The 27,258-nt window shown below is 42.7% G+C and overlaps 3 protein-coding genes across 4 annotated transcripts in view; all 3 read right to left on the bottom strand.

Annotated features, from left to right (window-relative positions):
• The window catches only part of LOC115366459 (cancer-related regulator of actin dynamics), a 56,347-nt gene extending 47,207 nt beyond the window's left edge, over positions 1 to 9,140 (bottom strand). Inside the window, exon 1 of the mRNA XM_030061918.1 lies at positions 9,037 to 9,140. Within this exon, the coding sequence (XP_029917778.1) occupies positions 9,037 to 9,101 (65 nt within the window). The 5' untranslated portion in view covers positions 9,102 to 9,140. The remainder of the gene's footprint in view (positions 1 to 9,036) is intronic.
• A 1,887-nt stretch (positions 9,141 to 11,027) lies between these two features.
• LOC115367069 (m7GpppX diphosphatase-like) lies at positions 11,028 to 17,024 on the bottom strand. 2 transcript variants are annotated; one of them, XM_030062781.1, is made up of 7 exons: positions 17,006 to 17,024; positions 16,400 to 16,674; positions 14,370 to 14,520; positions 13,133 to 13,278; positions 12,920 to 13,033; positions 12,446 to 12,556; positions 11,028 to 11,828 (listed from the first exon to the last, which is right to left on the bottom strand). In XM_030062781.1, the coding sequence occupies exons 1-7, from the start codon at positions 17,007 to 17,009 to the stop codon at positions 11,562 to 11,564; spliced, it is 1,068 nt and encodes a 355-aa protein (XP_029918641.1). In that variant the 5' UTR covers positions 17,010 to 17,024; the 3' UTR covers positions 11,028 to 11,561. The 2 variants fall into 2 exon arrangements, with proteins under 2 accessions (XP_029918641.1, XP_029918642.1); XM_030062782.1 differs by having other exon boundaries at positions 16,400 to 16,671.
• Positions 17,025 to 21,332: 4,308 nt separating this feature from the next.
• Positions 21,333 to 26,659, bottom strand: LOC115366040 (m7GpppX diphosphatase-like). The gene is made up of 6 exons (XM_030061245.1): positions 26,428 to 26,659; positions 24,397 to 24,547; positions 23,163 to 23,308; positions 22,950 to 23,063; positions 22,476 to 22,586; positions 21,333 to 21,859 (listed from the first exon to the last, which is right to left on the bottom strand). Exons 1-6 carry the CDS (start codon positions 26,617 to 26,619, stop codon positions 21,593 to 21,595), a joined length of 981 nt encoding a protein of 326 aa, XP_029917105.1. The 5' UTR covers positions 26,620 to 26,659; the 3' UTR covers positions 21,333 to 21,592.
• Between the last annotated feature and the right edge of the window lie 599 nt (positions 26,660 to 27,258).

Genomic DNA, 27,258 nt, shown 5'->3' with positions numbered 1-27,258 from the left:
GCAAATCTGTGGAATGCAAATGTTTTAAAATGTTTTCATGTGATGGGCCGCCCGCCAGAGAGGAATAAGACTCTGGTGCCACATTTGGTAAAACTGTGTCGCTCAAACCTCCATATATGGGAAGACTCTTCTTGTTATTGATTTAGTATTGACTATACTAAAAAATCTATCTGGTGAGATAGAAGTGGAGAGAGTGAAGCCTACATCCATTCTCTAACTGGGATCATTTCCAGATAATATAATAACAATGACACTGAAATATTCCTCATTTTCCTGGGGACCGTGTGGAAGCCCCTCAAGGACCCCAGAAGGTCCCTGGATCCTCACTTTGAGAACCACCGAGAACCACACCCAGTTTGGTGAAACTAGGACAAACCACTTAGACGGGTAAATTTGACCCATGGCTGCCAAGCAATGGAGACGCGGTGACGCAGGAGTTTGATTGAGCAACTCACACCGGAGCAGTTTTATAGGGGAAAGTCCTCTAACGTGACTTCCACACATCATGACCCTGATTTAAGTCTTTAGCATGTGAAAAAAGAGTAATATGTCCCCTGACTGGTGAAGAAGATTGTCTCCCTGCACCAATGACAAGTCTTAATGCTGACTTTGAAGACTGCAAACATTTTAGTGCCCATAAACTGTTTTAGGAAATCTAGGCTTGTATAAGGAGACCTCTTTATTTCCATCAAATTACAGCTTGTGCCATGGATGTAAAGCATCCTAATCTACATTTCCACTTAAAGGAGAATTGCACAGTTTAGAACCAATTTGTATGTATTTATATGTTGCTTTGACTATCAGTCAGGACCATTCTTGGGTCTGTGTGGCAGTGGAGTGTACGGGGGAAAGTGTAACACAAACCTAAGACATGTTTAAACTTGTCCAAATCAGGTCAGTTCAAACCCAAAACCAAACCTCCAAATTCCAGCCCGAAGTTCAGGGCTATTTACTCAAACGTTTTGTTATTTTGTACAGCATTTTTTGGCAATTGCAACCTGATAGCTGCGGTTAGATGAGTAGTTCTGCAATGGGTTAAATAGAGCGTTTGGTTGAATAACCTCCAATTTTCAGTTTGTTTTTTAATCTAAATAAGTGCGAGAAGGCTTTGGGTTGGACCTGGACAACAGGCGAGTCAGTCTTTACCGTCGATCATGATGGCAAGATCTATTCAATTAGGACTCGTGGTTCTAAAATGCTTATTCGTCTTACCCTGAAGGCCACCAAAAATATAACCCATCATGGTATTGCAGAGAAACCATTTTGAACTGGGATACTATCACTGGATGATCAAATGAGGACCATTTAGACTCACAAAATCAGAAATAACCAAAAAATGATCACTGAGTTGGTTCAAAAATGATAAGTTTCAGTCAGAACAGAATAGAAAAATGTAAGAACATATGTTTCAGTCATAGGTTTAGTTATTTATTTATTTTTTTTTTGTCAGTTGAGTCTAAACGGTCCTCATTTTAATGGGAACATACCAGTGATTTTGCAGGTTTGGCCCATTCACCACAATATGCCCACATTCTGCACTGCAACAAACCATTTTGCAAATCATGCAAGGGTACTCAGGTTTCACAACATCCCTAGATTTTTAAATTCCACATAATATTCAGGTCGACTTTATTACAGTGGTGGAACATTGGCACAAAGAAATTTTCTCTGAATGTTAATTTTCATATCATACTGGAATGAATGGAAACCAACGGCTGGATGACAGGAAAAATGATATTGGGGTTTTAAAATATGACTGCTTGCTTTGGGAGAAGATCAAGATGGAATCTATACATGTTGTAGATATAAGACTAAACACACAAAACCACTGGTACGGTTTCAGATTCAGCTTCCCTCCAAGTTTCTTCACACTCAGACCAGTGGTGTAGCAGTTAGATCAGGGGTGTCAAACTGGTACCATGGAGGGCCAAGAGGCTGCAGGTTTTCATTCCAACCAAAAACTCCACCAGGTGATTTCACTGATTACCTCACCTCCAAGCAGAGAGGCAGGACTAATCAGTGAAATCACCTGGTGGAGTTTTTGGTTGGAATGAAAACCTGCAGCCTCTTGGCCCTCCATGGCACCAGTTTGACACCCCTGAGTTAGGGCCTTTCCATGTCTGAAATTCTAGTCTTTAAGTATAGCGCCCCCATCAGGCTAATCATGTAATTAAGTCCAGAGGACAGAGTAAAAATGCATCATCACACCTGAAGTGTTTCTTTTGCAAAGCGAAGGCACCTAAGCCATGCATTGCTTCAACTCCTATAAGCATGACAATAAACTCAGGTCTAAGTATTTTGCAAAGGAAAACAAATATTAATCTGAGGCACCAGATGGTTTGTTATACAGAGCCATCTGAGAAGTTGGCATTGGAAGCTACTTCAGAAAATATGTGGCAGGTGATTGGATGAACCATCTGTCTGTCACAGGCTAACTTCAACGAATAAGATAAAAAAAAAAACCCCTTTGACGCAGCGGGAGCGCGACGGAGAGGAAATCACCACAAGCCGCAGTCTATTCTTGCTGACATCTTAAGGAAAATTTGCACATCCCGTTCTGACATAACTGATGCTCTAGCAGCATCTACGTTAACCCCACTGACCTCTTTAGAAGCCGCCATTGTCTGTTCCTGCTGTCGTCACACAGAAACCACGCTCGTAGCTGCCAGTGGGACGCTGACTGGCCTGAAGCACGGCGGTGCTGCCACAAGCGCATCCCGTGACGCCTGGCAAGACGGACCCTCGCGTGATCGACATCTTGCAAGCTTAACCAAACATGCCCTGAATGGAGGGAGATCCTGGCCTCCATGTTGGGCATTTGGAATATAAAACACCCGCCCCCTCTTTCATTGTGCCTTGCAGAAATCAACAGGAACGGCTTTTCAAAACACAGCTATCCAATACCCCAGCGCAAGTGTGTATATTTATGAATTTCACAGTCCTAACATGTCAAAGTGGATCCAGGGGTGTGTGTGCGTGCGTGTATGTGTGCAAATGTGTGAGAGAGTTTGTATATTAGTGAATATGCATCTATCAGTCATACAGCATTTCTGTTTATAGAAGCAAGAGGAATGTCGGTCAGTTTCCCTTCGAAGAAAAAAAAATGCATGTTGGTATTTCCTGAAAGGGCCTGAGTCTGGACCCTCTGAAAACTAGACACACACACACACACACACACACACAGAGAGAGAGAGAGAGAGAGAGAGGACAAGAAGTCAGACTGCACAATGGTAGATAGACACCTGTATTATTAATCATAATAACAGTAATAAATATTTTAATCTGCAAGCGACTGATTTGTTGCAACAAACCAGTGAATTTCTCGCAGTTCGATCTCTGTGCTTGTGGTCGACCAAGAGGCCCTGCTTTCCTTCCCTCTCTTCTTTTTTTTTTTTTTATTCTTTCCACCCCCTTCCTCATCTCCATCACTTCTTTTCCCTCTGTGGGCTCAAGTTTCTCTTGCTCACCCCTGCAGTGCAACGCTTTTCTTCTCTCCATTTACTTTGTTTTGCGGTTTCTCTCTCTCTCTCTCTCTCTTTCTCTCGGTCTCTTACTCTCTCCATTACAACATACAGAAACTGATCCAGATCTCTCTCTCTCTCTCTCTCTCTCTCTCCCTCTCTCTGTGTGTGTTTCTTTACAAAGGGGAGTTGCTCTAGCGCTCAGAATTCCTCCTCACATCTGGAAGCCATCTTCTCTCTCTTTCTCTCTCCCTCTCTGCCAATCTCTCTCATCCTCTCCCTGTCCCTCTACGTTGTAGCGTAAATAGCCCAGTAATCATACCCCTGCTCTGAGCCTGCCGCACTGGGTGGTGTGTGTGTGTGTGTGTATGTGTGTGTGTGTGTGATCTTCAACATGACACACTTCACTTCAACAACCTCAGACCCCTCTTCTTTCTCTCATCCTCAACCTCTCGTCCATCTCCCTCCTCCTCTGCTCTCTCGGTCCTCTGTTGACGTTTACAGGGTGATAAAACTAAACAGCCCTGTTTCACTTCATTCGCGGTGACACGCCTATTGTGTGTGTGTGTTCAGGTGTGTGTGCTGCGGAGGATAGGAGGTGCATTCCCCCTTTCATGAAATATCCTTTTTGCAGGTGTTGTATTTTGCTCACTTTCACAACACGGCCAGGTCAAGAGAAAAGGTGGTGCTTATGGGAAAATCTAGCCTTCATCGCGGGAAGCACTACCATGTTTGTCCACAGGGGGGCGCCAAAATCAGCACAAAATAAAAGTTCCTTGTAGTTGCTTTAAACCGCAGTCTGATGTGTGGTGCGGTGTCTCCTCATTAATATCATCATCATCTGCCTGCTATCAGCAATATTGAGCACTGTAAACTGCAGTAAACCTGTGACGTTTCATTTGTCTGCTCGGCCGAGTTTGCTCATGATCGCTGGTTGAGCCAATCATCTGCTATGCATTTTTGTAAATGCCTGTCGCGTTCACGCTTCCTTGTTTCCTCCAACAGTGTGATGTAACTTCACGACTTACAGTTCTGCCTGGCGAGAGATAAAGCAAAATATGGGAGAACGTTCACAGCTTCCCAGTTCCCAGCACCAAAAAATGTCTCAGAATTTTTTTTTTTTTTTTTTTAACCACAGAGACGGAATCAAAGCCTCTCACCGCTTCCACGGCAACAGAACGAACCAGCAACCGAGTCGCTGGCAGTGTGTGTGACTGCAGAGTAAGACTTACAGGACAACAGATTACAGCTGTAATTCCCATTCCCATCCCTTTATTTTGCTGTGTGGATATGAACAGCAGCGAGAAAGAGACGTGAGGATGAACGAGGGGACACGAGAGAGAGAAACAGACAGATTCTCCTCTCCCTTCACCCTCCGGGAAGAGACTAAGAGTGGCTCATCCCTCTGGGCAGCAAGGCTTTACTTATTATCACTTGCAAATAAACAGGCCACCAGGCCAACTTCCATCTGTCCAGGTACACTTTTAACTAATCCTCGCACGCTGACCACAGACACAACAAATAAAAAGACAACAAAATGTCTTGCGATGCTTATCGCTGCACCAGGGAAGGCTTTTTATCAGCCTCGATCATAAGTTGGGACTGCATGCACTCGCAGGAAATCTCCACCAAGAGGAACTGACCTATCAAAACTGAAGATTAAAATCCTAAACAGCAGTAAGTGAGCACTTCATCCTGAGGAACCTGGACTCCCCGTCAATTCGTCTTCTAGCACAACACTAAGAAGAAGCTTTACAAAGCCCAAGAGTGATTTTGTTGGCAATATTTCAAGGAACTGTTGAGACAATATACCAAAAAAAGATATTTTCCCTGGCAAGCTGTCACTGCCTCCCCGATTCAGTATGAATTAAAGGCGGACAGATACAGTTTGATGGTGTTCTTTGGCAGGAAATAGTTCCCAACAAAACTCACACACCCAGAGACTGTGGATTATGTCAGGTGTCCATGTCACTGTTTTTGGAAAGCGCTCGCACAGAAACTGCCTGCATGCACAGATTGCACTAATAATAACTTTATTTATATGGCACTTTTCAAAACAGAGTTACAAAGTGCTACACAAAGAAGATTAAAATAAATGAGTACAGGAGAACAACGTGAGCAGGGAAATATTCCTGACAACAGTACAATAATGGGCTTACATCACACATTTCGGAGCATAAAAATAAGCTTTGAGACATAAAGAGGACTCTGAATTGGCTAGTCTGCGATTCTCAGGGAGGGATTTCCAAAGGCTCACAGTGTAATTACAAGCTTGTCCATGCAGAGCTTTAAAAGTTAGAAATAAACCTTAAAATCAATTCTAAAAACACTCAGGTAACCAATGAAGAGATGCAAGGAAAGGAGAAATATGGTCCCGGATCTGGCTTTTGTATTTTGAGTGAACTGCTCCTTTAAGGAACAGTTATGAGACACACTTTCAGTAAGCACATTATCCCACCACAAGTGATTCAGCAAATCGCACAGGACATGAATAATCAGTGGCAACAACGCTAATTTCCTGATGAGGCAGATAAGAGGCTTCGCTCCTGGAAAATCTACCTGGATGAGCTTGGAGACTCGAGACAAACTTGTTTTTGAGAGAGGAAACACACGTGCAGGCAGCTCAGTCCAGGCGGGACTCGGGAGCTGCGCTTGAATAATTGCATAAATTTGCAGGTAATTGCTTCATCGTCGTCTTCAGGCCAATCAGCGCAATTTTGTAGCGAGATGCATCCTGTCCAGATTTCACTGAAAACTGTTTGGTAGGTTCCAAAGCGTTGTGAAAGAAAGCGCAAACACACACACACAACAGAGGCCATTCAGTTACACACACACGCACACACACACACACATTAACAGTGACATATGTGACAAATTATGTGTCAGTGACATGTCATGAGAGGATTTCCTTGCACCACAGTAAACAGGACAGTAGTAAAACCTCAGAGGTTTCGCTCAATGACATGATCAGCCCTCTAATCAGCTGGCTGACTGACAGGCCACACACACACACACACACACACACACACACACACACAGACACACACAGACACACACAGAGAGACACGCAGGCCTATTTCTGAAGTCTAGATTAGCAGCCCTGATGCCCTCGCGATTGCATGGCCTCATCCAGTGAGATAATACAAAGTCTTTTTGTTGTGAAGGCTGAACGTTGTGCTGTTCTGATGATTTTCACTGAGCTCTCCGAACAAACTCTAACATCATGAGTCATGACGAGGCCGTGCGAGTCTTTGCTTCATAAAAGCTGACTGTTGCCATCTCAGCCAGTCGGCAGCCTGGAGGAGATCATGTGTGTGTGTGTGTTTATCTGTCTGCAGCTGATCTCACACACTACTGGGCCGATCAACCTTATTTGTATTTTTATAGATACATGTTTTTGTGCACAATTATGACTGTATGATCAAGGACCTCTCATGGTTGTGGTGATTCAAAACCTTAAAAAACAAGCACCGGAGAGGGGGACATTTCCTCTGGCAGTACGCCTGGATTTTCCCTTCTCCTGGTAGATGAAAAAAGTAGTAGTTTTTTGTCTAAGTCTGAGTCAACAGCTAATCTTGCATACGACTAGACCCATCAGCCTAACATTGTTTTTTGCACAGTTATGACTGAATGATTGGTGACGTCTCATAGTTTCATTGATTAAAAAAAAAACAAAACTGTTCTACATCATTTAGTGCTAACTCCTCAGCTGTTTTTTTTTTTCTACTAACACTGGAGAAGGAGAGATATGGCTGGTGGAGATCTGCGCTCTTCAAGTTGTGTTTTTTCCGTTTTAATTTGCAGCACGACTCGTCTCATGTAATTACAATTAATAGGGTACCACATTTAGTGCCTTGACATCCATAACTCATCACCACCTTCATTATGAAACAAACAAGATCCTCACTGAGGAGAATGTCAGCCTGTATGCTGCATCTCTTATGCTGGGCCCATTTGATGGGAAAACTGCTGAACTGCTTTATGGCACAGCAAAAACACTCAGAGTCTCTGAAAACGATAGATGAGATGGTGGGAAGAGTGAGGAAAAAAAATCACCTCCAACATATGCATCTTTTTCAGCAAAGCCAAAGAGAAACCCAAAGAAGCAACATATTCTTTGTGCCAGGAAGCAACACAGTTTATGGAAAATGTGGTTTTAATTTTGAGAAACACTGATGACAATAACCCTGCCATGAAGTAGAGACTCTCAATCAACTCAACGATGATCTCATTTGTTTATGATAATTATTCCAAGCTTTCACTGTTGATCTGACAATAAAATGCTGGTGATTTAAAAGAAGCTTCATTTGAATCTTTGAACGATACCATGCAGCTCCATTCTTTTACAATCTGTTTTATTCTGCAGTATCTTCGTGACAGACTCCAGGAGGAACACGGCTGAGCATTGTTGCTCCTCACACGGTGACCGGCAGCACGGCTCTACTGTGAATCACTCTGCCTCTGGAGAGTCAACAGTCAGTGTCTGTGATCAGGATTACAGTGGTTCCCACACAGGGAAAGATAACCACTTAATCTGGACTGTCCTTGACCTGCCTCTGCCAAACACTGAGCTCATACACACACTTCACTTACACTGCCTGTGTGCGTGTGTGTGTGTGTGTGTGTTTGAGAGAGAAAGAGAAAGAGGGAGAGAGAGAGTGTGTTTGTGTGATCTCACAGACACAGAATTATACTGCGGTGAAGAATGCATAATCTTTGGATTGACACTGAGCTAAGTAATTGCCAAGAGCAGGAAAAGGTGGAATATGACTTCAGCTCTGTGCCTTCATTGAAAGAAACAAAACAAAACAAAACATAAGGCTGCATTTAGTCCAAACAAAAGACACTCCTAAATCTGTAGCACAGGGAAACATAATCTGCTGTTATGAGATAACTGTCATGAGAGTTGGACACACTCACACACCTGATGAGCCACTATAGGACAGTGAAGACAAGACAGGACAGGTAATGATCAGGGATTTAAAATCTACCCTGATGATACAAATAACTGTAAACAGCATGACACGTACCTATGGATCTTGTAAAGGGAAAAGACTTGTGCTTTCCTCAAAGTGTGGCTAATTAATTTTGGTTCATACTGGCAACGCTTTGCCTCATGATCATCAACTGGAAGTCAAAGGAAATCAACTTTTTACCCTGATGGGCAACAGTAATCACACTAATGGGCTATCAGAGCAAAACGTGTCCCTAAAGGCAAATGTTTATCATATGAAATAGCCTGAAGCACACTAATATCATTATAAACTCACTGTTGAGGAGCACAGACTCGGGATTATTAGAGTGATTTTTCGTTAAGGGAGGCAAAACTCCCCATCGCCTCAACATGTTGCTTGTGAATCACATCGACCCGAGCAGAGAAGTCCCTGTCGCTCCGGTTCCAATCGATGGCACAAACAAAAAAAGCACGGCACCGCGCATCGATCACACACATCGATCACCCAATCAAACAACACGAATTCCCTGCAGCCCCACAACGCATCTCCGCTGCCAAACAAAGCAAAAGTTGGAGTGGCGGATGAACTCCGGGCCACCAGAAGGCGACCGGCCTACTTACGGCGTCCGCTGGCTCTCAAACGGCCTCAGAGTGAAGTCATCCCGCAGGGACTGGAACCAGGACATGAGCGGCGCTGGAGGACTAATGACCAGATTATGAGTCTCAGTCCTCCCTGCAGTCCTCCGCTCCCCGCTGCCGCGTTCAGGCGCGCCTCGTAAAAACACGCTTTCACTCCGAATCGCCTGTTTAGACGCTAAGAATCAAAACCAGAATCAGCAGAATCAGAAATGCCCCACGGGGAAACTTGGTCAGCCGCAGTCGCTCATATTCTCAAGAGAAGAATATGTCAGACGCATAAGTGAAATTACAAGAAATAGAAAAAGAAATATAAAAATATATGCATTAGAAATTTGTAAACAAAAAACAAAACAGAATGTGCATAATGTGTAAATATGTGCATTAATCCTGCTTGTGCTTAATCCTAGTTGTAAAAAGTATATGAGGTATTTGGAATTGAGCGTATAAATCTGCAATAAAAAGATTTAAGGTTAAACTGTTATAAACTTATACACTAAACTAAAAAAAATAATAAAATCAAGTGTGGGTTTATTGTGACCTTTTTGTACATATTTCATCTTGTACAGTAGGACTATAATCCTCTTTTTTCTATTGGGACACTTAATTAGATGTAAAGTGATATTTCACTCCTGATGCAGCTGGTGTGAAATAGCATTAGGAACAGATCAAACAGTATCTTCTCAATGTGATTTTGTATACAAACATTGAATTATTTCGCCAGAATAAAGGGTTAGAGGTAAAGGTGAGTATCACTGAGGGTACTGTTAATATGAAAAGGTCAGATGCAGTTTTTTAGACTAGTGGTGGTCGTAATGGGGTCTGGTGACCACTAAAGACCCTTAAGGAGGATTCCCAGTAAAGGTCCCCAGTAAGAGAGTGGATGCTTTGAGTAGGCTAGTATCTACTTACAGTTGTAATTATTATTACTACATTCGCTGGAATAAAGGAGAGTATATGAGGACTGTCTCTTTCCAAAGCTGTTTTGGGTGCTTTGGCTTTTGAGGACGTCCGTAAATTCAAGAGTTTACAAGGAACACCTGAACGCACCTTAAGCCAAAGCAGAGCACCACCCAGCTGACCTCAGATCAGATAAGAAACTCATGTCCGCTGCAAAATGTGCTCTGGGAAACTGAGAGGCCTGTTGCCAGTCCAGTGTGATGACGAGCTTTAGTGAAGTCAGAGCTGTCTCAGGGACTTGGCCTGGAGAGCAGGGACACCTCGGGACCGTCCTGAGCACAGACAGGTGTGCTGCTGTCCAGCACCTGGGCAGGTGTCACATGAAGTGATCTCTGCAGAGAGCGTGGGGACCTGCAGCCACCACACATGCTGTTTGCAGCAAGCTGACTCGGCTTAAATATGGTTTGGTATAAAATGTTGGCCGTGTGTTTAGGCTACATGATTTGAAAAACTATGGCACAAAACATACCATTTGCTTTCTTTCTGTAAACAAAGTAAACACAGAGAGAGCCCAGACTGGATAAGTGGAGACTTTTAAATGACCTGACATCAGATAGTTGACGCTCTTGGCTCAACACTCCCCCCTGCTGGCGAGCTAAGTGAAAGTCACCGAGAGCTTTCGTGCAGCGACCAGTCTGTCATCTTCACCCTCAACTGATTTAAAATCAGTTCACTTCACACTTCAATCACTTTTTTTTTAAAATCATTAAAAAAAAAAGTTGTATATGTACACACGACATATGTGGAAGAATACTTCATGAGCATCAAGACATTTTTTGTTGCACTTCACTAGAAACAAGTAAAATGATCTCACACAAGCAGATAACTGTTGCTTGGCTTGACACACACACACACACACACACACACACACACACACACACACACACACACACAAAGATCTCCATGTGCAAAGCAGTGAATACCCAATACAAAACAGCTTTATTTGGAAAACAGATTTTAATTTCATTTGCTGTACTTCCATCCAACAGTTAAGACTTCTCATCTCTCCCTTCAGGCCTAGTAAAATGAGAGTGTTTATTTCAGTCATACCAGTTAAATGCACACATGAAAAGGCATCAGACATTAGAAAAGCACACTGGGATGCAAAGGCCTGCATCTCAAAGAGAGTACAGTGTTTTATCAAAATCTATTTTTTCTCGTATAAAAATGGGACAAACAAGTAACAGTACTAACTAGAAGGGGTGGCATTAATGCCCTTTACATTAAATGTACGTAAAAATGTATACAAAAACAACTTGTTGGGTCTCAGGCAGACACAAACAAAAATACACTGATTATAGAACAGCGGAAATGCAAAATCCAGTTAATTTCACAGTGAAAGAATATCAAGCTGTGTGGATTAACACCTTTCTTCACATGTTTACTTATTCAAAAGAAACTGAGTTACCAAGTTGGTCTTGGTAAACCCAGCTGGCTTGAGAAACTACAGCCACATGATTTGGGAAGGATTCAACAACAAGGGGATGAGTGGGTTTTGATCTGCCCCCCTTGTACGTCGCCCCGCCTCTTCCTGTTGACATCGTGTGCGGCTACAACCTCCCCGCCGCCTTGTACATGCTGATCAGCTCGTCATCGGTTCTCATCGGGAAGAGGAGGGTCCGGGTTTTGTAGTACTGTGGGTCGGACTTGAGGTTCTGGATGATGTCCTGGAGGAGGTGGGCGCGCTCCACGCGGCTGCCCGGCACCTCGTAGCTCAGAGAGTTGAAGTGCACGTGGAAGTGGTAGTAGGACGGCTGGTAGTGCACGTAGACCCTCAGCTTGTTGGTGGGGAGGCCGTAGCGCTGCACGATGGCGTCCTGTAACAACAGAACAGGGATCAGCTTTTTTTTCCTGGCTCGTCTGACAGCACAGATATGTTCAGGGTTGATGTTTCCTTGCCAAGGCGTTATAAACAAAGATTCAACCGAAACTGGCAAACATTCAGTCTAAAATTCATGTCATAATCACCTCAGCACCAAATTTAAAGCAATACTTCACACAAAAAGCAAGAAAAAGATATTCCCTACCCTAGCCCTAGTACAATTTATCCATCCAGTCCAGTCTATGAAAAAATATTCCTGACATAATCCATAGCCCCTCGGGGTACAAAGCCTTGTTGGGAACTATTTAATGCCCAGGAAACTGTATCAATCCACCTCTTGCTTGAACTCAGATGGAGCAGATAAATACTGTTTGCTGACATCTGGGTATTTGGATGTGTAATATTTGTTGACTTTTTCCACAAGTAAATTTGATGGTTTGAAATTTACAAAACAAAACCAAACTCATCCTGTTCCACTGCACCGGGGCGAAGACTCACCAAATCACACAAAATCTATCTGGATGGACAGATCGCACCAGTGGGAAGTGGGGAAATATCAGTGCTGGTATTTTGGAGGAATGTTTCCTTTAACTTCACTGTATACGTCCTCACCGTTCCCTTCTGGTAGATGTTTTGAAGTAGCTGCAGGTGATCAGGCGTCAGGTCTCTGAGACTCTTAATGTCTCTCTTATGCACGATGGCTATCAGGTACAAGTCATCAACCTGGAAGAGGAGACGAGAAACTGCATTAGCGATATCCTTTATAGTAATGCTTCACCACCAGAGGTTCAGGCCCCTAGCAGCTCTGAAGAGGACTTACAGAATGAGAGAAAAAAAATCCTACTCCACACAGAGATAATTGTTTTTACTCAATGAATGTGAAATAACTCACATTTGAAAGTAAAATGCCCTGAAAATGGAAAATGAATTTGACCATTTGGCATCAAAAGTCCCCATTCAGGATGATTACATGTGCAAAAAGTGGGTGCTGCTTTGGTCATGATGGGGGCAAAAGCCAAAGAGTTTGAGTCCCACTTTGAACTGCATCGTCAGTGTCTCCTTCTGGTGTCAGGCCTGCTGCCTCACCTGCTTTTGGTCCCATTTGAAATCTGGCAGGAGGACAAAGCCAAGCTCCTTGTCTGAATCTTCAAAAATGATCCGTTCTTTCTCTGCCTTCTTTTCCAGGATGTTGTACACCCACTGGCAGAAACAGGGAAGGCAAAAAAAGAGTTAATGTTGAACACTCGCCAGCATAAAGATGTTGATATTGTACTCAGGGGGCTTATGGGGGAAACTGACCGTCACACTGAGGCCCTTGCTCGTAATGTAAGGCAGGGTGATGTTTTTGTAGTCGTCTTCTGTCTCCTCCACCATGATGATCTCCTTGCGCTGGTATTTTTGCACATGCGCCTCCGTGGCTGGACACACCACAGTGGCCTTGATCTCTGCACAGCAACAACAAAGACAGGCCATGAGCCAGTGTGGCATTTAGTCATGGACCATATCAACCTATAGCATTCTGATCATCAAGCTGTGCAGCACTGACCTGTATCAACATAACATGATGGGTTTTTTCCTTTACTCAGAAATCTTAATAAAAGGATCACATCAGTGACTTTGCATTTATACTTCGCATTTCTGCTAATCTTCTCCCAAAGCACGCAGTTGTATTTTAGAACTGGCTACCGCTTGGCAAATCGTGACTGATTTGTTTTTTTTAGAGTCCAGACTGATTGAACAAAGGCTGCTTTCCCCCCAAAAATCATCTGGTACAATTATCAAACACAAGAGAAACAGAAGGCTCCTGTACTTGCAAAAAAATGAATTTATTCAGCAAACACAAACAAGGTTACAGACCACAGACCTTCAAAGTTTTTTTTTTTGTTTTTTTTTGCAAATAAGTTTAGTTGAAGTGTGCAGGAGCCATGTGTTTCTCTGGTTAATGAGCCAATTCTTCAACACACCTGTCATTTTGTAGGTGTGCATAAGCTTTCTTTCTACTCGAATTATTAAACTGTGCAGCCAAACTTCAGCGGCATTTGCCTGGCAGCCAAAGTTAATCTGATACACAGCGATTTAAACTGGTTGACTTGAATTAGAGTATAAGAGAGCGTACAGTTAAGACTAGTCACAGGTACAGCTTGCTAACTATCTGTTGCATGAGGGACTGCGCCATTTAAATAAACAGGATGTGAAGACTTTTTTTTTTTAAGAGTTTATCAGTATTTCTCAGTACTTTTTAAAAGTCCTCTTGCAGTTGACTGCATGTTTCAACTCATTCCACCAAAAAACACAAACAATATCTATGATTTTGGTTGTTAGGACTTTGAATGTATTATTGTTTTTGTTTTTTTGTATTATTAAAAGTTTTGCTGATGGTTGGAGTGAGAAATCAATTCAAGAACTCTGAAAACGCCACAGTTTGGCTGACGTGGTGTGCTGCTGCGCTGTCAAGAGTTTTGAAAAAGTGAACTTAAAATTAAAAAAACAAAACAAAACACATGCAAGAAGTTCACAGCTGTGTATGTGAGCGTACCGTTGAGATGTGCAGGAGGCTGGAACACGTAGGTGCTGTAGATGTCGTTCTTCACCTCCAGGTTTGTTTTGGCACCTTTGAACATCTCGGTCAGGGTATCTTCACCGAAGGGGGTCTTCTCCAGGATAACCACCGCCGGCTGCTCTTTCAGCTGATGACGACAGGTACAACAGTGTCACTCTAGCCATAAACTGGCCCAGGACGCATCTATCAGTGCTTCTGTTTTTTTGTTTTGCATATCTACAAAATGTACAATTCACATTTCTGCTAATCTTTTCCCGTAGCAAGCAGTTGTATTTTAGCAATGCAATATCATTACACCTACTTTTTATCCAGCCACTGGTTTCCATTCATTTCACTACGATGAACTTTGAGACTTAAACTGGACTATATCAACTTATAGCATTCTGTTCATCAAGCCGTATACCACTGACATGTATCAACGTAACATGATGGGTTTTCTCCTTGACTCAGAAGTCGTAATAAAAAGGGTCACGTCAGTTAATTTTGCATTTATACTTCACATTTCTGCTAATCTTTCCCCAAAGCAAGCAGTGGTGTTTTTCCTCCCTTTTATCCAGCAACTGGTTTCCATTCATCCCACTGCAGCATGTAATTGAACATTCACAGACTTCAAACTTTCTTCACTCCAGTATTACATCACCGTAATAAAGTCGTCCACATTAACTTTCCTAAAAGCAACAGCACTCTTGAGTTTCCCTCCGGCGGGGAAAATAGTCCCCTGAGAAACGTTTGCTTTACACGGCCAATTATTTGTTCAGTCCATTATGAAAGGCACTGACTTTGTAAGCCGCAGAAGCAGAACATTATAAGCTTGGTGTTTCAACCAAAGAAAATCTAATTTAAAAATGGAGGGGATTTGATTATTTGCGGTGAAATCTATAGTGCACCCAGGTGATTTGCAAAATGGTTTGCTGCAAAGTAAAATGTGGGCAAATTGAAGTGAATGGGCCAAACATCCAAAATCACCGGTATGGTCGTGACTTGGAGAAAACAAGACAAGACAAGTCCACTTTCTTCTTCCCCTTACCCTGAGACATCATCATCATCATTATTATCACCACCACCACCATCATAAACCACAGCACATAACTTATTACCACTTTTTCATTACTCTTCATTTTGGATACTCAGTTGTGATTGGGGACTAATATTTTGAAAGGTGTAGGTGTGCAGTGGGGCTGAACACTATGGTTAAAAAAATAATAATAATTATGACATTGGAGTTACTGACCCAACCCACAACAAGCACACACTCATGCAGTCTGCACTAAAGATACGCACAGCAACTTCCAACAACACTACAGACCTGACACTGTCCCTCTGAACTAGGGCTTTACCATATATCACTATCACACTGCTATCTAGATATGAATATGTCAGATATTAATATCTCAAAAGGCAACGCAATGGATTATATAACATTTCGGGTTAGAGTTAGTGTAAGACAGATCTGATTAAGAAAATTATTTTGTGAACTAATTGCATTGAGTACACCCAAATGGTATTATTATGTCATGTAGCTACAGTTAAACTTTCAAATGGGCGTGAACCCATCGTCATATATATTTGACATAAATATCCAGGTTTGAAGGTTTGTCCATATGGTGCTGCCCTAGTCTGAACTGGTGTTACTTTACAGGAGTTTTTTTTTCACTAAATAAAACACAAATGGAGCTGAAACTAAATATTTCTATTAAATTTATGAAATTATAATCAGCACACAAAGCCTCCTCATCATAACTTTGCTCTTTGCTTTTCTAACAGGTAATCTCCAGCCAGTCTGACCTTATCACCTTTCCTTTTTAGTTTCAGTTTCATCAAGGAGGGCCTAACAGATACTGAAATAGCCCTTTTGCATGCAGGTCGTTAGTCTTTATTTTAAAGAAGTAGTCGTCAAGTCACATCACATATCACGTTTGCAGCTAAAAACGAAAAATACAAGGGAAAATAAAAAGAAAAAGTCTACTATGTTATGGTTAGCTTGAGGCTAGCTGCACTAGCCGTACCTCTCCGTGGACGAATATGGTTTTATCCCGCGCAGAGTCCCTCAGCACGGACGTTGGCTTGAAGTCCGACAGATTGGTCTCCTCTCCATTTTCTCCTCGGTCACCTTTTGGTTCCCCTTTCAGCTTCTTGACCTTCCGATTTTCCTCATCGCTTTCATTGCCACTGTTCGGATTGGCGCCGGTGTCCGCCATGGCGCTTTCTTCTTCTTCTTCGGCTTCTTCCCTCAAGCCTGACTGGCGGACCGCACACAGCTTAAGGTGCGTACCGCCACCTACTGTGCAAGAGTGGGTAACATCATGTCGTTTTACTCTTTCTTAAATTGGACACACTAACCTTGTGTCTCTTAAAAACCTAAACAATATGGAGGACTAAAAGGGACAGAATGAAATAAATAAATACATCTTTAAATAAATACTTAAAAGTGTCATTAATTAATTAAAATGGGAATTAAATAAATAAATGTGTCATTAAATGTGTCATTAATTCATTAAAATACCAGTTCATTTAATGTAAAAACATATATATAATTATTTCATTATTTATTTAATTATTTCATGGACCGGTGTTGCAGTGCTTCATGAATTAATTTTATCTGTCAAACTCACCCATCAAAGTCAGTGGGCGGATCCTAACACCTGATTGGTTACCCAGCACAGCAAGTCAAGACAGAATGACTTCAGATAATCGATTGATGCAGAGCAAGTAAACATATTCTAGAGCAGGGGTGTCAAACTCGTGCCATGGAGGGCCGAGAGGCTGCAGGTTTTCATTCCAACCAACAACTCCACCAGGTGATTTCACTGATTAGTCCCGCCTCTCTGTTTGGAGGTAGGGTGATCAGTGAAATCACCTGGTGGAGTTGTGAATATGGTTTGGTAGAAAATGTTGGCCGTGTGTTTAGGCTACATGATTTGAAAAACTATGGCACAAAACATACCATTTGCTTTCTTTCTGTAAACAAAGTAAACACAGAGAGAGCCCAGACTGGATAAGTGGAGACTTTTAAATGACCTGACACCAGAAAGTTGACGCTCTTGGCTCAACACTCCCCCCTGCTGGCGAGCTAAGTGAAAGTCACCGAGAGCTTTTATGCAGCGACCAGTCTGTCATCTTCACCCTCAACTGATTTAAAATCAGTTCACTTCATACTACAATCACTTTTCTTAAATCATTAAAAAAAAAAAAAAAAAAGTTGTATATGTACACACGACATATGTGGAAGAATACTTCATGAGCATCAAGACATTTTTTGTTGCACTTCACTAGAAACAAGTAAAATGATCTCACACAAGCAGATAACTGTTGCTTGGCTTGACACACACACACACACACACACAAAGACAGGGATGCAAACAGCAAGACCTCAAAAAAGAGAGAAGTTTCCGATCCTAGATTCCGATAGATTGTTTTATTTGGCTAATTCCGCGATTCCGTCCGCAATTCTGTGATCGATAAGTAAACCCCCCACCACCACTCCTCCTAAAAAAAAAAATCTCATCGGATCTGCATGATTCACATAAGTCACCCAAATGGCCACGAAAAAAGCGAGTTGCGCTTTTCGGCGCGCTGTTTGCATCCCTGCAAAGATCTCCATGTGCAAAGCAGTGAATACCCAATACAAAACAGCTTTATTTGGAAAATAGATTTTAATTTCATTTGCTGTACTTCCATCCAACAGTTAAGACTTCTCATCTCTCCCTTCAGGCCTAGTAAAATGAGAGTGTTTATTTCAGTCATACCGGTTAAATACACACATGAAAAGGCATCAGACATTAGAAAAGCACACTGGGATGCAAAGGCCTGCATCTCAAAGAGAGTACAGTGTTTTATCAAAATCTATTTTTTCTCGTATAAAAATGGGACAAACAAGTAAACAGTGCTAACTAGAAGGGGTGGCATTAATGCCCTTTACATTAAATGTACATAAAAATGTATACAAAAACAACTTGCTGGGTCTCAGGCAGACACAAACAAAATTAATGCTGCAAGCAGCGTTAGACGGGCCCTCGCCCCCCCCCCCCCCCCGTGCACGTTGGGGACGGCGCGCGTGTCGAAGTGCAGACAATTTGTCCGTTTGTGCCAGTTTTAAGGGTATGTTTCGGTGCTTTTATTTTGAAAGAGTTTTGGGCTTTTATTTTGAAAGGCCGCGGAAGTCCTAGTGTGTGACCGACACGAGTACTGGCAGCTGCTGCATGATCACACCAAAATGCAGGCACACACACTCACTCACTCACTCACTCACACAAAAACACACACATACACACATACACACACACGCACGCACGCACGCACGCACGCACGCACGCACGCACGCACGCACGCACGCACGCACGCACGCACGCACACACACACACACACACACACACACACACACACACACACACACACACACACACACACACACACACACACACACACACACACACGACGCCAACAAAAACCCACTGGTAGTACATTCGCTGCTGGTGCCCCTCTGGCCACTAGCAGCGCCCCTCCAGCAGATGGCGCCCTTAGCATGTCCTAGTGTGTGACTGACTTGAGTAGTGGCAGCTGCTGCATGATCACACCAAAATGCAGGCAGACAGAGAAATCCTCATTCAATCCAGTGGAGAAATCCATAAAACTCACCCCTGTTTGAGGCGTCACAGCTCGGTCACCGTTTGAGTTACAGACTTGATTCAAAGCTTAAACGAGTCACAAGACTCGGAATAAATCTCCCATTTACATGATTTTGCTATCTTTTACTGTTTTTGAGTTATGGCAGTTTTAGTTTGAGAGTGTTTTCTGCTCCCTCTGAGCTCTTACAATGGGTGTGTATTGCGCATTCCTGAGGCAGCTAGAGTGAGTCACATGTCCAGGCAGAGTGCAGAGCAGAGCACACCAGAGTCAAAAACGTTTGAAAACTCTTCACAGCTCCCACAAACGTGGTCCAATCCACATCAAAACTACATATTTTTGTAGGAATTTTCGTCCTCTTTCCATCTGCATAGTTTTCAAAGCTGTCAGACTTTTAATTTAGACTCCAGGGGCTTAATTAGTGCCAAGTGTCAGCCTCTTCACACCAAACTCCATGGGAAAAAATGAGGTTTTGTTTTTGGCCACTGTGACTTTGAGGGCTTATAAAATCCAAACGATTCGAATTAATAACAAGTCTTTAGCAACTTTTGTTCAGCACTGTGTCCTCTGTCATCTGTTAAATTTTCAAGCCGCTGACATTTACGCCCTGGGAGGAGATAGATTTTGTTCAAAGCGGAATTTTGGGCAAGAACGTGAACATTCCAACGCAAATTGCGGACTTCCTGTTGGTTTTAGAGGGGGGTGTCAGCGCGTGAATTGTAGGGCTTGATGAGACCTACATTTCGGCGTTGGTTTGGTGTTTCTATCACATTCCTGTGGGCCGCAGCGGCTGCCTTTGTGTGCCTAGGTGGCGCTACCGAGCCCATTTTTGCACTTAGGGGGTCCGTTTGTCCATTTTATCAAATTTTTCGCCAGACCTGGCCTGCGTGCCGAATTTGGTGAGTTTTGGAGCATGTTTAGGGGGTCAAATTAAGGTTTATTTTGACGTAATAATAATAAGAAAGGAGAAGGAGAAGGAGAAGAAAATTAAAGCTGCAAGCAGCGTTGGACGGGCCCTCGCCCCCCCGTGCATGTCGGGGACGGCGCGCGTGTCGAAGTGTGGACAATTTGTCCGTTTTTGCCAGTTTTAAGGGTATTTTTCGGTGCTTTTATTTTGAAAGAGTTTTGGGCTTTTATTTTGAAAGGCCGCGGAAGTCCTAGTGTGTGAGCGACAGGAGTACTGGCAGCTGCTCCATGATCACACCAAAATGCAGGCAGACAGAGAAATCCTCATTCAATCCAATGGAGAAATCCAGAAAACCCAGCCCTGTTTGAGGCGTCACAGCTCGGTCACCGTTTCAGTTACAGACTTGATTAAAAGCTTAAATGAGTCACAAGACTCGGATCTATAAATCTCCCATTTACATGATTTTGCTATTTTTTACCGTTTTTGAGTTATGGCAGTTTTAGTTTGAGAGTGTTTTCTACTCCCTCTGAGCTCTTACAATGGGTGTGTATTGCGCATTCCTGAGGCAGCTAGAGTGAGTCACATGTCCAGGCAGAGTGCAGAGCAGAGCACACCAGAGTCAAAAATGTTTGAAAACTCTTCATAGCTCCCACAAACTTGGTCCAATCTACATCAAAACTACATATTTTTGTAGGAATTTTCGTCCTCTTTCCATTTGCATAGTTTCAAAGCCGTCAGACTTTTACTTTAGATTCCAGGGGCTTAATTAATGCCAAGTGTCAGCCTCTGCACACCAAACTCCATGGGAAAAAATGAGATTTTGGCTCTGGCCACTCTGACTTTGAGGGCTTATAAAATCCAAGCTAATCGAGTAATGACGGAGTTTTTAGCAACTTTTGTTAAGCACTGTGTCCTCTGTCATCTATTAAATTTTCAAGCCGCTGGCATTTACGCCCTGGGAGGAGATAGATTTTGTTCAAAGGCGGAATTTTGGGCGAGAACGTGACGTTCAAACGCAAATTGCGGACTTCCTGTTGGTTTTAGGTGGGGGGTGTCAGCACGTGAATTGTAGGGCTTGATGAGACCTACATTTCGGCGTTGGTTTGGTGTTTCTATCACATTCCTGTGGGCCGCAGCGGCTGCTGCGCCTAGGTGGCGCTCGGTAGCGCCACCTAGGCACAGAAATTTTTCACCAGACCTGGCCTGCGTGCCGAATTTGGTGAGTTTTGGAGCATGTTTAGGGGGTCAAATTAAGGGTTATTTAGACGTAATAATAATAAAAATGAAGAAAAAAAAAAAAAAAACGAAGCAGATACAATAGGGCTTTGCGCTGTTCCAGCGCTCGGGCCCTAAAAACACTACAATAACAATAGGGCTTCGCACTGTTCCAGTGCTCGGGCCCTAAATACACTGATTATAGAACAGCGGAAATGCAAAATCTGGTTAATTTCACAGTGCAAGAATATCAAGCTGTGTGGATTAACACCTTTCTTCACATGTTTACTTATTCAAAAGAAACTGAGTTAACAAGTTGGTCTTGGTAAACCCAGCTGGCTTGAGAAACTACAGCCACATGATTTGGGAAGGATTCAACAACAAGGGGATGAGTGGGTTTTGATCTGCCCCCCTTGTACGTCGCCCCGCCTCTTCCTGTTGACGTCGTGTGCGGCTACAACCTCCCCGCCGCCTTGTACATGCTGATCAGCTCGTCATCGGTTCTCATCGGGAAGAGGAGGGTCCGGGTTTTGTAGTACTGTGGGTTGGACTTGAGGTTCTGGATGATGTCCTGGAGGAGGTGGGCGCGCTCCACGCCGCTGCCCGGCACCTCGTAGCTCAGAGCGTTGAAGTGCACGTGGAAGTGGTAGTAGGACGGCTGGTAGAGCACGTAGACCCTCAGCTTGTTGGTGGGGAGGCCGTAGCGCTGCACGATGGCGTCCTGTAACAACAGAACAGGGATCAGCTTTTTTTTCTGGCTCGTCTGACAGCACAGATATGTTCAGGGTTGATGTTTCCTTGCCAAGGCGTTATAAACAAAGATTCAACCGAAACTGGCAAACATTCAGTCTAAAATTCATGTCATAATCACCTCAGCACCAAATTTAAAGCAATACTTCACACAAAAAGCAAGAAAAAGATATTCCCTACCCTAGCCCTAGTACAATTTATCCATCCAGTCCAGTCTATGAAAAAATATTCCTGACATAATCCATAGCCCCTCGGGGTACAAAGCCTTGTTGGGAACTATTTAATGCCCAGGAAACTGTATCAATCCACCTCTTGCTTGAACTCAGATGGAGCAGATAAATACTGTTTGCTGACATCTGGGTATTTGGATGTGTAATATTTGTTGACTTTTTCCACAAGTAAATTTGATGGTTTGAAATTTACAAAACAAAACCAAACTCATCCTGTTCCACTGCACCGGGGCGAAGACTCACCAAATCACACAAAATCTATCTGGATGGACAGATCGCACCAGTAGGAAGTGGGGAAATATCAGTGCTGGTATTTTGGAGGAATGTTTCCTTTAACTTCACTGTATACGTCCTCACCGTTCCCTTCTGGTAGATGTTTTGAAGTAGCTGCACGTGATCAGGCGTCAGGTCTCTGAGACTCTTAATGTCTCTCTTATGCACGATGGCTATCAGGTACAAGTCATCAACCTGGAAGAGGAGACGAGAAACTGCATTAGCGATATCCTTTATAGTAATGCTTCACCACCAGAGGTTCAGGCCCCTAGCAGCTCTGAAGAGGACTTACAGAATGAGAGAAAAAAAATCCTACTCCACACAGAGATAATTGTTTTTACTCAATGAATGTGAAATAACTCACATTTGAAAGTAAAATGCCCTGAAAATGGAAAATGAATTTGACCATTTGGCATCAAAAGTCCCCATTCAGGATGATTACATGTGCAAAAAGTGGGTGCTGCTTTGGTCATGATGGGGGCAAAAGCCAATGAGTTTGAGTCCCACTTTGAACTGCATCGTCAGTGTCTCCTTCTGGTGTCAGGCCTGCTGCCTCACCTGCTTTTGGTCCCATTTGAAATCTGGCAGGAGGACAAAGCCAAGCTCCTTGTCTGAATCTTCAAAAATGATCCGTTCTTTCTCTGCCTTCTTTTCCAGGATGTTGTACACCCACTGGCAGAAACAGGGAAGGCAAAAAAAGAGTTAATGTTGAACACTCGCCAGCATAAAGATGTTGATATTGTACTCAGGGGGCTTATGGGGGAAACTGACCGTCACACTGAGGCCCTTGCTCGTAATGTAAGGCAGGGTGATGTTTTTGTAGTCGTCTTCTGTCTCCTCCACCATGATGATCTCCTTGCGCTGGTATTTTTGCACATGCGCCTCCGTGGCTGGACACACCACAGTGGCCTTGATCTCTGCACAGCAACAACAAAGACAGACCATGAGCCAGTGTGGCATTTAGTCATGGACCATATCAACCTATAGCATTCTGATCATCAAGCTGTGCAGCACTGACCTGTATCAACATAACATGATGGGTTTTTTCCTTTACTCAGAAATCTTAATAAAAGGATCACATCAGTGACTTTGCATTTATACTTCGCATTTCTGCTAATCTTCTCCCAAAGCACGCAGTTGTATTTTAGAACTGGCTACCGCTTGGCAAATCGTGACTGATTTGTTTTTTTAAGAGTCCAGACTGATTGAACAAAGGCTGCTTTCCCCCCAAAAATCATCTGGTACAATTATCAAACACAAGAGAAACAGAAGGCTCCTGTACTTGCAAAAAAATGAATTTATTCAGCAAACACAAACAAGGTTACAGACCACAGACCTTCAAAGTTTTTTTTTTTTTTTTGCAAATAAGTTTAGTTGAAGTGTGCAGGAGCCATGTGTTTCTCTTGTTAATGAGCCACTTCTGCAACACACCTGTCATTTTGTAGGTGTGCATAAGCTTTCTTTCTACTCGAATTATTAAACTGTGCTGCCAAACTTCAGCGGCATTTGCCTGGCAGCCAAAGTTAATCTGATACACAGCGATTTAAACTGGTTGACTTGAATTAGAGTATAAGAGAGCGTACAGTTAAGACTAGTCACAGGTACAGCTTGCTAACTATCTGTTGCATGAGGGACTGCGCCATTTAAATAAACAGGATGTGAAGACTTTTTTTTTTTAAAACAGTTTATCAGTATTTCTCAGTACTTTTCAAAAGTCCTCTTGCAGCTGTCTGCATGTCTGAACTCATTCCACCAAAAAACACAAACAATATCTATGATTTTGGTTGTTAGGACTTTGAATTTATTATTGTTCTTGTTTTTTTGTATTATTAAAAGTTTTGCTGATGGTTGGAGTGAGAAATCAATTCAAGAACTCTGAAAACGCCACAGTTTGGCTGACGTGGTGTGCTGCTGCGCTGTCAAGAGTTTTGAAAAAGTGAACTTTAAATTAAAAAAACAAAACAAAACACATGCAAGAAGTTCACAGCTGTGTATGTGAGCGTACCGTTGAGATGTGCAGGAGGCTGGAACACGTAGGTGCTGTAGATGTCGTTCTTCACCTCCAGGTTTGTTTTGGCACCTTTGAACATCTCGGTCAGGGTATCTTCACCGAAGGGGGTCTTCTCCAGGACAACCACCGCCGGCTGCTCTTTCAGCTGATGACGACAGGTACAACAGTGTCACTCTAGCCATAAACTGGCCCAGGACGCATCTATCAGTGCTTCTGTTTTTTTTGTTTTGCATATCTACAAAATGTACAATTCACATTTCTGCTAATCTTTTCCCATAGCAAGCAGTTGTATTTTAGCACTGCAATATCATTACACCTACTTTTTATCCAGCCACTGGTTTCCATTCATTTCACTACGATGAACTTTGAGACTTAAACTGGACTATATCAACCTATAGCATTCTGTTCATCAAGCCGTATACCACTGACATGTATCAACGTAACATGATGGGTTTTCTCCTTGACTCAGAAGTCGTAATAAAAAGGGTCACGTCAGTTAATTTTGCATTTATACTTCACATTTCTGCTAATCTTTCCCCAAAGCAAGCAGTGGTGTTTTTCCTCCCTTTTATCCAGCAACTGGTTTCCATTCATCCCACTACAACATGTAATTGAACATTCACAGACTTCAAACTTTCTTCACTCCAGTATAACATCACTGTAATAAAGTCGTCCACATTAACTTTCCTAAAAGCAACAGCACTCTTGAGTTTCCCTCCGGCGGGGAAAATAGTCCCCTGGGAAACGTTTGCTTTACACGGCCAATTATTTGTTCAGTCCATTATGAAAGGCACTGACTTTGTAAGCCGCAGAAGCAGAACATTATAAGCTTGGTGTTTCAACCAAAGAAAATCTAATTTAAAAATGGAGGGGATTTGATTATTTGCGGTGAAATCTATAGTGCACCCAGGTGATTTGCAAAATGGTTTGCTGCAAAGTAAAATGTGGGCAAATTGAAGTGAATGGGCCAAACATCCAAAATCACCGGTATGGTCGTGACTTGGAGAAAACAAGACAAGACAAGTCCACTTTCTTCTTCCCCTTACCCTGAGACATCATCATCATCATTATTATCACCACCACCATCATAAACCACAGGACATAACTTATTACCACTTTTTCATTACTCTTCATTTTGGATACTCAGTTGTGATTGGGGACTAATATTTTGAAAGGTGTAGGTGTGCAGTGGGGCTGAACACCATGGTTAAAAAAAATAATAATAATTATGACATTGGAGTTATTGACCCAACCCACAACAAGCACACACTCATGCAGTCTGCACTAAAGATACGCACAGCAACTTCCAACAACACTACAGACCTGACACTGTCCCTCTGAACTAGGGCTTTGCCGTATATCACTATCACACAACTATCTATACATGAATATGCCAGATATTAATATCTCAAAAGGCAACGCAATGGATGATAATCACATTTAGGGTTAGAGTTAGTGTAAGACAGTTCTGATTAAGAAAATATTTTGTGAACTAATTACATTGTGCACACCCAAATCGTATTATTATGTCATGTAGCTACATTTAAACTTTCAAATGGGCGTGAACCCATCGTCATATATATTTGACATAAATATCCAGGTTTGTAGTTTTGTCCATATGGTGCAGCCCTAGTCTGAACTGGTGTTACTTTACAGGAGTTTTTTTTTCACTAAATAAAACACAAAAGGAGCTGAAACTAAATATTTCGAATAAATTTATGAAATTATAATTAGCACACAAAAGCCTCCTCGTCATAACTTTGCTCTTTGCTTTTCTAACAGGTAATCTCCAGCCAGTCTGACCTTATCACCTTTCCTTTTTAGTTTCAGTTTCATCAAGGAGGGCCTAACAGATACTGAAATAGCCCTTTTGCATGCAGGTCGTGAGTCTTTATTTTAAAGAAGTAGTCGTCAAAGTCACATCACATATCAAGTTTGCAGCTAAAAACGAAAAATACAAGGGAAAATAAAAAGAAAAAGTCTACTATGTTATGGTTAGCTTGAGGCTAGCTGCACTAGCCGTACCTCTCCGTGGACGAATATGGTTTTGTCCCGTGCAGAGTCCCTCAGCACGGACGTTGGCTTGAAGTCCGACAGATTGGTCTCCTCTCCATTTTCTCCTCGGTCACCTTTTGGTTCCCCTTTCAGCTTCTTGACCTTCCGATTTTCCTCATCGCTTTCATTGCCGCTGTTCGGGTTGGCGCCGGTGTCCGCCATGGCGCTTTCTTCTTCTTCTTCGGCTTCTTCCCTCAAGCCTGACTGGCGGACCGCACACAGCTTAAGGTGCGTACCGCCACCTACTGTGCAAGAGTGGGTAACATCATGTCGTTTTACTCTTTCTTAAATTGAACACACCAACCTTGTGTCTCTTATAAACCTAAACAATGCCTAACAGTGATTCTTATCCTCTCTCCCTCTCCTTCTGTTCCCAGTAACCCGTCAGTCTCCATACTCTTTTCTTTTCCAGGATACTGCTGTCCATCTTTACCAGGAGGGTATGCTACTGACTGGAGTGGACCTGGTGAACCCTAAAGCCTCCATTCCATGTGTCCTCGCTACTTTTTTTTAATATACACTACTCACAAAAAGTTAGGGATATTTGGCTTTAGGGTGAAATTTCAGGATGAACCTAAAATGCATTATAACCTTTACAGGTGAACTTAATGTGACCTTCTGTAAACTTTTGAATGCACATGTCCAACTGTTCAATGTTTCAGTGCATCGAGGTCATATCATTAGTCCTGAGGGCCGCCCTTCAAGAAGAGTGGGATGCCATGCCTCAGCAGACAATAAGTCGACTTGTGAACAGCATGAGACGTCGTTGTCAAGCTGTAATTGATGCTCAAGGGCACATGA

The sequence above is a fragment of the Myripristis murdjan genome, chromosome 10 (assembly GCF_902150065.1).
Source record: "Myripristis murdjan chromosome 10, fMyrMur1.1, whole genome shotgun sequence".
NCBI lineage: Eukaryota > Metazoa > Chordata > Actinopteri > Holocentriformes > Holocentridae > Myripristis > Myripristis murdjan.
This window is presented reverse-complemented; position numbering and strand designations above follow the sequence as displayed.

Bases quoted from the DNA above. Each gene is read 5' to 3' on its own strand.
- LOC115366040 (XM_030061245.1), bottom strand. From the start codon at position 26,619: ATGGCGGACACCGGCGCCAACCCGAACAGCGGCAATGAAAGCGATGAG. The intron at 24,548-26,427 runs GTACGGCTAGTG...TGTCGTCATCAG, and splicing joins CCATATTCGTCCACGGAGAG to CTGAAAGAGCAGCCGGCGGT. The intron at 21,860-22,475 runs GTGAGGACGTAT...CTGTTGTTACAG, and splicing joins ACATCTACCAGAAGGGAACG to GACGCCATCGTGCAGCGCTA.
- LOC115367069 (XM_030062781.1), bottom strand. The intron at 14,521-16,399 runs GTACGGCTAGTG...TGTCGTCATCAG, and splicing joins CCATATTCGTCCACGGAGAG to CTGAAAGAGCAGCCGGCGGT. The intron at 11,829-12,445 runs GTGAGGACGTAT...CTGTTGTTACAG, and splicing joins ACATCTACCAGAAGGGAACG to GACGCCATCGTGCAGCGCTA.